The 14,546-nt window shown below is 25.6% G+C and overlaps 1 protein-coding gene across 1 annotated transcript; it reads right to left on the reverse strand.

Annotated features, from left to right (window-relative positions):
* Positions 1–3,063: 3,063 nt before the first annotated feature.
* On the reverse strand, positions 3,064–5,861 carry LOC130977122 (homeobox-leucine zipper protein HAT7-like). Its single transcript, XM_057902143.1, has 3 exons — positions 5,704–5,861; positions 5,000–5,385; positions 3,064–3,535 (listed from the first exon to the last, which is right to left on the reverse strand). The coding sequence occupies exons 1-3, from the start codon at positions 5,723–5,725 to the stop codon at positions 3,110–3,112; spliced, it is 834 nt and encodes a 277-aa protein (XP_057758126.1). The 5' UTR covers positions 5,726–5,861; the 3' UTR covers positions 3,064–3,109.
* Positions 5,862–14,546: the final 8,685 nt, after the last annotated feature.

A 14,546-nucleotide genomic window follows, 5' to 3' on the forward strand; every position in this document is an offset into this window, starting at 1 on the left:
TGACCTAAATTAAATGTATGTTAATCCCAAATTAAAAAGTTATATTGATTAGTATAAGTATTATCATATTTAATTTAATTTATTTATACATTAATATAATTGATTAAAAATAAATGGCAAAAAAAATTAAAAATAAATTCTAAGATGTTATTTTATTTAAATTGTTAATAATTATAAGAATAAAAAGTTAGTAATTAGATTAAAATAAACACTAAAATAAATTTTATAATAATGATGACAACTTTATACAAGGTTATTGTTAATATAAAATTTTATAATTTTTATATTTATATTTGTTTGATTCATGTATTTTATTTTATTCTACTGTATACAAAACATTGAAACTTATCTTTTTTTTCAATTAATTATTTAAAAAGGATAGTAAAACGGATTTTATGATATTTTAACTATGTAATATTTTTTATTCCAATAATAAAACATGATTGTTGTTGCACTCATCATATAAAATGTTACGATATAGTATTAGAAAAAATTATTAAGTACTATCGATGCAAATTTAACTCTTACAGTGATATATTAATTGAATGACAAATTATTAATAAATGTCATATATAAAAAATGCACTTTAGTGGAAGTAGCATAAATTAATTGAAAAAAAATAGATAATTTTATTTTACTCTTAGACCATCTGATATAACTCTAATACATAAAATAAAGATATCTTTATTTTATAATTATAAAATATATAATTTAAAAATTATGTTATATTTTTAAATTCAATAATTATTCTCATACTTGTATAAGAGTTCTAGTCAAATATTATTAGAATTTTTTAATTATCAATTTATTAAAATTTTTAATTACCAAAAAAATTTATTAAATTTAACTTTTAAAAAATATTTTTTTAAAAATTATATCACTTATATTTGATAAATTAAACTAAATAAAAATAAATTATTTTCAAAGAGTACAAAAAAAAACAAAAATTTTATTTAGTAAAATAATTTTTAAAATTAAAAAAATCATATAATAGACATAAATATAAAAAACAAACGATAATTATGTCTAATCAACTTAAATCAAATTGATTGAATATGGGAGGCAATGTAATCTCATTCATGATATGGTAGTAAGGGCCACAGACTGGCCATTGCGGAAAGACTTAGTAAGAGTCAAACAAACTTTCAACCTGAATGTCTCTTTCTCTATTAGAGATCAAATAGTGACTGATGTAGTTGATAGTGAACAAACTGAGATGACAGTGAAGGATGCTGGGTTGGGGATCCACGTTAATGTTCCAAGTATGAAGAGTGTATGAAGTTAGTCCCACATCAAAAAATTTAAGAAAAAGTGAGTAGTTTATAAAATAAAAGACAGATTAATTTATTATTTTAAGATTTTTTCTTCGAAATCTCCCTAATTGTAAAGAGCTCCACACGACAGGATTAATTACCATGGTCAATAAAAAAAAATTATAAATTTTATATATTAAACTAATAAAAACGACCCAAAAAATAAAACCTAATAAAAATAACAAATTCAAATCTAACAAAATATATCTTAGATGCAGACCAAATTTTAAATTGAATCGTTGAACACTCCTAATTGTTCATGGATGATCTCAAGAGTTTGGACAAGGCAAATCCAACTCAATCATTTTCAATAGTTTTTCAGAGTTTCCTTTGATGCATGGATCGGATGAAACTTAACATTCTTCCTTGGAATCACCAAAGAAGAGAAGTGGTTCTTTCCGGAGGCCTGAAAATATAATACTGATGGAGCGGCAATGCATAACCCATGTAAAGCGGGATGTGAGGGTTTGTTAAGGAATTAATCAAATTATGAAGGAAGGTAGATTGCTAGATTTATGGCTGGTCTAGGCAATTACACAGCAGTTCAGGCTGAGACATGAGGAGTTTATCATGGACTCAATACTGCCTCAGATTTGGAGATGAGGAAAGTTATTGTGGAATTGGATTCAAAGATCCTTGTGGATCCGCTAGTTCATTAAGCAATTCATTCACCAATAATTTGTTAATTAACCAATAGTACGTATTAATTTTTATTCTTTCCAAATAAAAAATATCATTCAAAAAATATTAATTAATCTAAAAAATTATATTCGATCGTGAAAAAAATCTCGGATTCAATCGTGAAAAAAGTTTGAAAAGTCAACATTTTTATTAAAATTTAATCATCATTTAACTATAAAAAAAATGTGTAATCTCATATCATTAGATATAATTTTACACTATTAAAAATACTAACAATAATTAATTAATAATTATAAATCATAAAATGTGCCGACGAATATTTGACATTATCAAATTTTGGGAAATTAAGTACATATATTATTATTATTTTTATTTCAAGTCCTTCGGTTATTTTAATATGAATATAATAGAAGAAGGAGAACATGCTTTTCTCTTGCACTTGTCTTTTTTCTTCTTTAAAAAGTAGTATTAATTAGCATATATAGTATTAAAAAGAAAACTGATCCAAAGCCATTTTCTTTATTTAGTACTATATCTTATTGGAAGTCATACGACTTTCTCCTAACGCATTTGCATGCAATTCATCACCACGATATAGAGCTCATGATTCCAAAGCAGTACCAATTTGAAATAAAATATTATTATTATGAATATAAATTAAAGGATGCAAACAAAAGATCCTATTTTTATTCGTGGGGCATCATACTACATGCAATGCAAGAGCTGGATATCCACTAAGGGTCACATGTAGTACTACCTTAAACCTAAATTAATTATCTTTTCTTTTTTTTATTTAATTTATTTCTTTATTTCAGCCTTACAAAAATATTACTTTCTATTTTTGCAGTTCAATAAAGGATATCTCAAAGAAATCGCACTACTCAAAAGTCTACCAGCTCCTTACGACTCAATTATAGATTTGTTCCCACTTTATACACTAATAATCCACACAATAAATAATAACAATAATAATAATAATAATAATAATAATAATAATAATAATAATAATAATAATAATATAAGGAAAATTGATAGAAAATGTTCTATATATTAATTAAGAAGTGTAAGAAACTTGTCTCTTTTTTTTATTTTCTTTTGTCTCAATTGAACTATTGATATTGGAATTTTATTACTAAGAACCTGAGTGAATTGGATCAGTGGAAATTATTATGAGGCTGGTGTTCAGGCCAGGGCCACAGATTCTGTTGATCCTCAATTTGGTGATGAAACATGTTGCATAAGCCTTCATCTTGATGAGGAATCCCTTGTGGTCTTGATGATGATGATGGTGAGTATTGGAGGAGCTGAATTATGTTGTTGTTGTTGGGCTTTAGAGAATTATCATTATTGGATTCAAGGGTAGTTTTGGCATTTTGAGAAGATACTGGACTAGTGTTTATAATTGGTGTTGTTGAGAGATCTAAGTTAATGTCTGATGATGAGATATTATTATTGTCACTACAACCATTATTATTATTATTACTCCATGAACCATCTCCAGCTTCTTTCTTATTAAGGTTGCTTATTATTGCTCCATCTTCTTCACAATAATACTCCTTTCCTTTGATTAGGGCCTGTAACTACAAACATAATTAAGAATCCCAAAAAAAAAAGTGAGATTGTATAACAAAAATATAAATAATTATGAAAAGGTGGAAATTTAGGTGCAGTCGACTTCACGTGAGAACTGTTAGATGATTTGACTGATTTAATTAAATTTTCATCTAACAGTTCTCATATATCAACTTCACGTAAAATCTACTTCACCTAAATTTTAGCTTATGAAAAATGTTATGTATACTTATTTCATTTTATGTATCTAGTCAACTAACACATACTTTTAGATCAATCTCCATCATTTTAGTCTTTAGATATCCATGAGTGAAAAAACTCACATAATTAATTCTATTAAATGTTTTCAAAATATATGTATTAAAGTGTATAAAATAAAGGTAAGTGTAAACACCTTATTTTTACAATTATATACCAACTGATGACATTTAGTTTTCTGATTCTTTTTTACATTTTTAAAAAATATCAAATAAAATAAATATTTTTAATCCCTTACATATTCTTATAAAACATTTTAAGTTATTTTCATTTAATATTTTAGATAGAATAATATAACTTTGGCCTTAGTAAAAAAGGGTTTTATAAAGACAATTAATTATATATATTATCACATTATTAATATTTAAAAATATGATCTAAATACATAAATTTAATTAAAAAATAATAAAAAATATACTACCAATAGATCAGAATCAAACTTTTTATCCATAAAGAGAGAAACATCACTTGTGAAGAAATCCAATTGGGAGACTATGCACAAGAAAGAGTAACTAACAATCAAAGAGAAAATATCAAAATAATGAGAGAATCAATCATCTTAAAAAGGACTAAGTATAAAGCAACAAAACCAAAACAAGAAAAGGTGTTGCATGAATAAAGTCAATGGAAAAAGGAAACGCTTTTTTTCATCCAGCATGGAAACATCAAATCACCATTATTGAGCAAAAAGAGGGAGGGAAGAGGGGGAAGCACATACTAAGATGAAATTACTTATAAAAACATGAGTAGCACTCAGCAAAATATTTGATACATTACAGTAAATTGAGTTCATCAAATGAATATATGGGAACAAATAATAATAACAATAATAATAATAAGAATAAGAAAAGCCTCAATTATTCTATTTTTAGTTTATTATTATGAGCCATCCACTCATCATCATGATCTTACAGTTACTATCATAAATGCTTTACCAACCCCAAGATCCTAAACAAGTTTTTTTTTTCTTTTTTTAAATATTACTAAAACTTCAAAACATATTTGTATTTTTAAGCAGGATGGTTATTATCTTGATCCAAAAAAGAAACTACCTAACTAGTATAGAGAATTTAGTTACACTAACATAAACTATGGGAAATAATTGATCAATTTTCTTAAATATTCTCCTAATTTAATAAAGACAAAGAAAGAATTATTGAAACTATTTTCTTAATTAGCATATAATAAGAGAATTATTATTATTATATGATTACCTCAGCATGTAATTTCTGATTCTGAACCTTAAGTGCATCATTATCAACCTTCAATGCTTCAAACTGCTTCTTAAGAGATTCATATTCCCTTTCAAGTTGCTTAGTTTTCCACCTTGCCCTTCGATTCTGAAACCAAATAGCAATTTGTCTCGGTTGCAAGTTAAGGGCCTTAGCAAGTTGCACCTTTCTTTCAGGTTCAAGCTTGTTCCCTAACTCAAAACTCTTCTCAAGTGCTTTCACTTGTTCAATGTTCAGCCTCTTTTTCTTCTCCCCAAATTGGAACCCGAATCCGTCGTCCGATAGGTCGTCATCGCCGTCGCCGCGGCACTTATTCTCTATCCCTGAAAATGACATGGATCTTTTCAACATGAAAGGTCCACCACCCCCTACAAATTAAGAGAAAGTATCTTAAAGTTTGTTTTAAGAGTAAAAAGAAAAAAGAAAAAGAATTTTAATTTGTTCTGATCCATCCATAATAATTAAAATTAAGCACCACATCATCAATTAAGCAACCCTAAAAAAAATTAAGCAATTCATAAAAAAATCCCTAGTCTAGAGAAATTCTTGAGGAAAAGGGATTTTGGAAAAAAAATATGAATGGATCTAAGTGAACTATTTGGTATAATAAGATAGTAAAATAAGAATGAATTAGAATATAACTTTGTTTTTTTTTTGAAATTGTTGAATGAGTATATAAATATTACCTAAGAATTGGTGTGAACCCATCTTGAGAAAGAGAGAGGGGGTGTTGTGTGGTTGACCTAAGAAGTGGTGATGGGAAGGAATTGGCAAAGAGGGGAAGGAATTGAGGGAGTTAGAAGAGAAGGGTTGGTGGTGATGATGATGATGATGATCTGGTTGGTGTTCATGATTGTGGAAGATGAAATCATTAGCACTTTGTGAAGAGGGTGGTGGTGGGAATGCCATGATTAGTAGCTAAGTATAATTGATGCAAACAAGATTGGAGGGAGTATTGAGTTGATTATATAGTAGTGATAGGAACTTATTGATGATGATGATAAGAGGGTAGGTTGTTGGCTCTCACTCTCATGGTGATGTTTGGAGACAAAAGCTTCGGAAAGAGGAATGATGATGATGATGATGATGATGATGGTGGTGGTGGTTGATTCAGACTGCTGCCACAGACACACACCCATTTTTAGCTTCACATACGGACACACAAACACAACATATATCTCTTTGTGTCTCACCGAGAAAGATGTTAATTATTTTCAAATGAGGAAACAAATATGTTTATTGTAAAAAATAATTAACTCTATCAAGTAAATATTTTTACTGAAAATACACCAAAATGTTATTAGGATGTAAACACTAGTTTGTGAATTAAGTTTGAATAAATGGACAAAAATAGGTGTAAAAGAGTTTGGCGTGGATAAAAATATATACTAAAATTCATAAGTATAAAAGTATACAAGATTGATTTTGAAGGATAAAATTACACCCTATATTTTATAAACTCACTAATGATACAGTATTTTTTTTTATCGAAAATAATTTTTTGAGTATACTTTAATATTTATAATCTTTTGTCTATATTTTTCTCCAACTCAAATTCTTTTACTAATACTTTTATTACTCAAATAATTAGCTATAAGACATATAACTATTAGATATCATTTATATTATATATCTTTATCGATAGATTTATATTTTTAAAATAAATAATTTTTTGATGTGTTATTTAAATTTATATAATTAAAAACATCTAGATTACTCAATTATTGTTGAGTTAAAAAAAACGTAAAGTAACAATTACGTCCCTAAAGATTTTGATTTTGGATAAATTAATTCCTAAAAAAAAAGTTATTAATTTAGTCTTTTAGAATAGTAAACGGTGAATATTTGATGTCTTTATATCAATTCATCAACTAAAATCTAATGGTGATATTTATATATATTGTTAATTACTCTGATATGTCTACCTATGAAAGATATATAGTAATGTAAATAACAACTTTTAGAACGAAATCTCACTTATTTTGATAAGATTTGTGATAAATAAAAAATCTTTGATAAAGAATATATGAAAGCTCAAAAGATAAGAAATGCTTTAATGTCCAAAACTATATCGTTTTTCTGCTCATGTAATAATAACGAGACATGCATCACTGCAAATAACGAAATACATGGATAATTCAGTTTTATTTCGCACTATTTATTGATAGAAAGACATACATGTCCACAGTTTACTATCTTAGATAACTTAATTGATACTTTTTTTTTTCAAAAACAAATTAGTCCAAAGTAAATATTTTTAAAGATTTAATTGTCATTTTACTCTAAAAAAATAAGTATATAAGACAAAAAATGTCAAACTTTATGCAAACCTAAATGTTTGTTTTAAAAGACACCTTAGATGTATAATGAATTAATGATTCATCTATTTTATCTAAACTTTAACCTTTTAAATTTGTGATTTTATGATGTAATTAAAATTTGTATAATTGAAAGATTTAGAAATCAATCATTATTAATTTCTCAAATAGAAACTACAATTTTATATTTAAAGCATAGTAGACTAAACTTTACAAAATATATACAAATTAAAAAAAAAATACATGAGATGTATAATATATATAATATTTTTTATATACATCTATTTAATAATTTAAAAAATTTGATATTTAATAACTTAAAATTTTGAGATAAATTATTTATCACATTATTAGGACCTTTTTACTTGGGATAAACCATATACTTTTCTGTACATATTAAGAATTAATTCATGTGTGTTTGACTAGACAAAGGAATCGATCACTACTGTGTATTATATTTAAATGTCATATCATAATATATACATTGCGTTAGAGATAGGTTCAAACTCAAAGGAAAAAGCTACTGTATAGAGAAGTTCAAATGAATGATTTGGTTATTGATTTCAAGGGATAATAATATGCATATATATTTTGGCCTTTTTTATTGCATACATCATATTCAATACAGGATCAAAGTCTGATTTTGTTAACCCTCTCTGTCCAAACCAAAGGAACAAGCAAATCCAACAAAAGAAAAATAATAAAGCTTATAATTAGCTTTGATTGGTTTGTGTGGAGAAAATTTTCATGTTGCTTGCTTGTGTGGTTGCATAATTATTGTTAGATAAGTTGTTAGGTAGCATTGCCTATCATCATATATACATACTCTCACTTCAGTTAACTGTTAACATCTTTGACAACATTTTCTTTTTATATATAATGTATTATATATTTTTAACACACTGCTCAGAATATTTTATTATGCATATTTAATTTCATACTAAATGCTAAATAAAATACATTTAATAATAGAGAGTTTAACTTCAAAATAAATGTAGTCAATATTAACCTATTTTTGTTAAATTACTTTTTTTTACTTTATAATCTAACAAATCTAAAATTTTAAATTCTAAAACTTTAAATCCTAAATCTTCTAAAAAATATATAAAAATAAAAAATAATATTAAAATAAATAATTCATTAATATTAACTAATTAAAAATTAATTCTATATACTTATTCTTAATAATAAGTATTGCTTGTATAAGTATTTCTTATTATAATAATAGTACAAACTCTTGATTCTTGTTTTTTTTTTTTTTAAGAAAATAAACCCATTTTTAAACAGAGTTGCAATTGAAATTATATAGAAAATGCAAATGAATTAATGATTTGGATTTTTTATTTTTTGGATTAAGAAATAATTAAATTAGTTTGACAAGTTGCCAACAAATTATAACTCAAATGACATAATCTCTCATTCTCATCTAGAAATTTCGAATTCGAGTCTCATTCCTAACTTTAGAAAAAATTTAATTTGACAAGTTTTGATTATATTATGTAGGATTATTGCTATATATGCAAGGAAATACACAGATTAGGATTAGATCCAAATAACAATTAGGCCATGTGTAACAAGGAAACCTGGCATTAGATCGGCTGCATGAAAACCCAGAATCCAAGGAGAAAATTATAATACAAAAAAATTATTTTATTTTATTTTATAAGCATTTATCAGTTATGGGACTTGCATTTGGAATTAAATTAATTTATGCGAGCCTGGCATATCGGTTTGATATATTTGGATATATTTGTATTAATTAAACACACACTCATACTGGGATTTTGGAATATCTTCATTGGGCATGAATAATACGTATAGTGCTGTCAGTTCATTCAAGTGAAACTGAAGAATGGAGAATATTATTTACTATATACTCTTAACCTAATCCTGAAAATATGCATGGTAATTATTGATCCATGCATGTGGTTGACAGGTTCGATTCTAAATTCTCATGTTTGCCAAAAGAAGACAAAGGACAAAGAATTTATAGCAGTCAATGCTTTCGATGAACATAGAAATTAAACGAGTCTGCTGGAAATAACTTTTATTTTAATTTTAAAGTAATAAGTGGATGTAATACTGCAACTGTAATTTATGGCGGTTCAAAATCGTCGCTAAATTCTCTCAAAACCGTTGCTATCTGACTTTTTTTAGTATAGTGTTTATAAAGACTTATCAATCAAACAAGGAGTTAATCACATGAAAAGATATATAACTATAGTTTTATAAGAAATTTAAACATAACTACAGAAATCATATACATGTAATATATGATGGTAAGAAATTAATAATATGACATTCCTTGATTCATGTAATCAACAATTTAATTTTTTTGAATAAATAATTTTATAATATACTATTAGAATTTTTATGATTAAAAAATTTAAAATTAAATCTTTACATATTACTCTTAAGAGAAATCATTTTAATTAACATAAATAAAAAAAATATTTATATCAAATACACATTTCAACCTCAAAGGAAAAAAAAAAGATTTTTTCGTGAGAAATTATTAAGATATATAATCATCATTTGTATATGTTTATACTAACAATATAAGTTTTAAAACAAGCTATTTATTTCATGACATAGCTAACTAGACAAGAAATTGTTGTTATTAATATTATTATTGATATACATAGACTATATTATTTTAAGATAGTAAAAAAAAAGAGATATATGCATGTGTTTAGGGTTAAAACTATTTTATGATACAAAATAATGTTCCAAAATGTATTGGGATTGGAAGTGCCCTTTATCCATTGAAGTAGAAATCATTGCATGCTTTCTCTTTTCCAATGCATGCAAAGCATATCTAGGGGAACTGAGAAGAGAGAGAGAGAGACCCACACCACCATCATCTCAATTAAAGTTTCACATTTGATTAAGGAGTGGTGATGATGGTAGCTGGTGAATTAGGTGGGGTACCCTAATTATGTGCATGATGGGACCCATCATGTTATATATATGTGTGTGTGCTGCTACATCTATCAAATAATGAAATAACTTTAATTCAAAATTTGGGCGCAAGCCTTTTGGAGTAGGGTGTGACCATGTTATTCCTTGTATCTTCATCTTTCTTTCTAGAAATTTAATTCATGAAAAAAATAAAAATAAAAAACCTGCTCTGAATCTTCACCACATGTGTTCTTGTGCCCATGTGCTTGTGTTTCCTTTCTCTTCACATCTCTTTATTTTTTCTTTTCCTTCAAATGTTTCACTACTTGTCTCATTGTGATCAATTTCCATGTTATTAATAAAAGGGCAATCATCATATTTCTACATTGAAGACATAGATACTAAGAATGAAGAGATTATAGAAATTAAATTAAAGTGTTACAATGTCTTGCTTGCTATACCTATTTTAATTTGTTTTCATGATAGACGGTATATACGTTTAAGGTACATTCAGTATCATGATATACAAGTAAAAGAAAAAGTTTAAGGATTCAGTATTTTCATTAAAATTTAATCAGTATTTAATTATTAAAAAATGAGTATATAATTTAATATTATTGATATAATTTCACATTATTAAAAATATTAATAATAATTAATTGATGACTACAAATTATAAAATATACTGACTCTTAACAGTACTGTATATATAATACAATCACTCGACCCATATTATTATTTGATGTTATGAATTTTGATGGGTAACAATCAATAACTGAAAGAGTCTATATTGCAGAGTTAACATCTAGAGTAATTTTATAAAATTTTAAATTTTTTTTAACATAATAGCTAACTTTTGTGATAACAGTACGATTGTTCTAAAATTTTTATAACTCATTACATTAGTATTTTTATTGAAAATCAATGAACTAAAAAAATTATCTATTCTAACTTCTAACCGAGAGATAATTGAATAAAATGTTGAAAAATGAAACCACTGCTAGTGTTGCAAGTGTGAGGAGTGTAGAAGTTAGTCCCACATTAAAAAAAGCAAGGAAGATTGAGGAGTTTATAAGATGAGACACCCATTAACTTGACACTTTAAGGTTTTAAGTTGAATGTGGTGTCTTCTCATGTTATGTTCTCTCACTTGATTCCTGCCCGAAATCTCCCCAGTTATCGAGAGCTCCTTACGGTCGGCCCAACAACCACTTATGAGATGCCTAATTTTTAGAGGGAGATACTATTATATATGTGATTACTAATAAATAAACTATGAAATGGTATATTCACTAGTTTATCAGATTTCAGGTCTTATATGTGTTACTAAATAAACCATGAAATGGTAGTAAATTATTAGGTTTTACCACTATATTTTTATTCTACAAAAGTCATATGATTTATATGAAAATAAAGAGTGTGGTGTCAACATGTCTTATATTTTATTCTTGGGGACGATGAGTGGTTATACAACACGTTGTTCAAGTCATTAAAAGAGTGTTCAGAGAAGGCCATGATCTCTCATATTCAAAATATCGCTTCCCTAGAAGCAATGATCAAGAACAATAAGTTCTACGAATCACCCATGCATCACTACTTGACAATCATGCTTGACAAAGAGTAGAGTTTCTTCTTCACCTCTTTTATTACAGATACAGAGATAGGTAGAGATAGAGATCTAAATAAATTTCTCAAACTATATATATATTCTTTTTCTTTTTTTTTTTTCCCACGCGAAGCTGTATTGAATTCTTAATTCTTATTACTCCAATAAGGCAATAACTCTACATACTCTATATATAATGATTAAGTGTTTAGTTAATGGTCTAAAGTTAGTAACTCAGTACAAAGGTAAAGATTCATGTATGTACAGTTATTTTTATGTGAAATTAATAGTTAGAATAGTTAAATTATTTAATATGTTTGACTGAATTAATAATTGACGATTTTTAACTATCAATTTTATATAAAAATAACTGTATTTAAATTTTTACTAATTATAAATTCAAAAATGCTATTTGTACATCAAAATCAATTATTAAAATTAGTTATCAATATATTTATATATAAATACATGTATAATTTATTAATTTATTTTTAATATATATTTATATTTTTACATATATTTTATATTAATAATAAATTTTAATTATTGATATTAATGTACACCTAACATAATCCTTAAAATTTTATCTATAGCAGATAACATATCTTAAATTCTTTCCCTTCAAAATCCTTCATAGTTTAATTCAAGAATTTAGCACTGTTATGGATATGCCGTGTGGCAAGATTAATGCAAGGAGTATAAGAAGTATATCATATGGAAGTATTCAGAAAAATGTTATATAATTTTGTATATTTAACTCTATTTTTTTTTATTTGTACTAAGTTAACCTAATATATCTCTTATATGAAAAACTCAATATATATATATATATATATATATATATATATATATAGTTTTTTATTATATCTCCTAATAATTATCCGATTGGGCACTAATTAATTCACTGTGAATTAGAGTTTCATTAAATTAAAGATTTGCTGTTGATAAATAAACTGATACATACACAAAACGAGACTTAAACGTGTTCTTCGACACTTACTTAAACGGACAAGTAAATTAATCACTCCAACAATTAAAATTGGTTAAATAAATTTTATATATAACAACTCATTTAATAACAGAAAAATATATACTAATTTAATGTATATAGAAAGTATAAACGAGTACAATTAACACGTTTGGCATTATAATAGAGAGAATAAATACCTACAGCTACAGAATACTGAAGAGATAACAAGTTGGTTATAGGGATAACTATGTCTCTTTTTAACTAATTCTTATCATTGGAATGAACTTTTTAAACTCATGATTATTTGAGAGAATCTCACGTACATACCTACAACTCCTTCAAACCTCAAATTATTACTTGTCTCTATGCCTAAGAATGAAAGGAAAAATACAAAAAAGAAGCATAGATCAGATTTGATGTATGTGTTATAACATGATGAGTAGTGGCAACAACGGATCATTTCTTGTTCTATATATATCACTGTGTAAATAATTAGCTCATTATGTTGTTTGTTTCAGATTACATTGTTTATATTAAAAAAAGGAAAACAAAAATTCAGATCCATAAGGTAGACATGAAAGAGATATATTATATATGTACTGTCATGATATCACTTTTTTTTTTAATTTAAATTGATAGAAAGATGCAATATAAATAATTATATATTTAATAGAGACTAAACATAAATAATTATATATCTAATAGAGATTAATATAATTATTGCTCTCAAATTATATCACTAAAATCCATGGACAAAGATCAATAAGTATGGACGCATCTTTTGTTTAGGGTTTGTTTGTGTGTGAACTTTTAAGAAAAAATCTTTTTACGAGTAATTTTTTTTAGAAAAATCTTATAAAAAAATAAAAATAAATTTGATGTTTGGGTATGTCATACAAAAAAAATTTTTTTATTTGTCAATTATGTTTGGGTATAACAATATAAAAATATATTTTTTATTTATTTATTATGTAAATTTTTTTTCAAAAAAAATCTTTTAAAAATGATATAAATTATAACTTCTCAAAAAAATTATTTTTTAATTTTTTTAGTATTTTTGTTTTTACTATTAAAAATTTATTAAATATGTAAAAAAATAAAAAAATTACTAAAAAAATCTTTTTTATTAATTTAATGACGTCCAAATAGGACTGGAAGTTAATCAAGCCAGCTCATGAACTAACTCAAGCTCGACTCATTAATAGCTCGATAAGCTAAACTCGTGAGCTAATGAGCCAAGCTTGAACTTGAAATTGAGCTCATAAATAAAATGAGTCGAGCTTGAGCTTGAATAAGCTCAGCTCATTAGCTCATGAGTTGACTCGATTATATATATATTAATACACATATCCTATATGCATTTAATCTATATTTTTAATATTATATATATACATATGAAATAGTACTATATAATTATATATATTAATGATCTTAATTATTTAAAATTTTATATTTATTTTTTACATATAATTTTGATGTAGGACATAAATAAAAAATTTATAATTTATTGATAGATAAAAATATATAAAATTAATCTTTTTAAATATTTTTTAAAATATATAAGTTATAATTTATTGATATAGAATTATAGATTATGTATTTATATTTTTATTATTTGAGCCAGCTCGTGAGTTTTCGGTGAGCCGAGCTTAAGCTTAAGAAATAAGCTCGATTGTTAATGAGTCGAGCCGTGAACCAAATACAATTTTTATAAGCCAAACTTAAGCTTAGTCT

This window comes from Arachis stenosperma, chromosome 4, assembly GCF_014773155.1.
Source record: "Arachis stenosperma cultivar V10309 chromosome 4, arast.V10309.gnm1.PFL2, whole genome shotgun sequence".
In the NCBI taxonomy this organism is placed as follows: domain Eukaryota; kingdom Viridiplantae; phylum Streptophyta; class Magnoliopsida; order Fabales; family Fabaceae; genus Arachis; species Arachis stenosperma.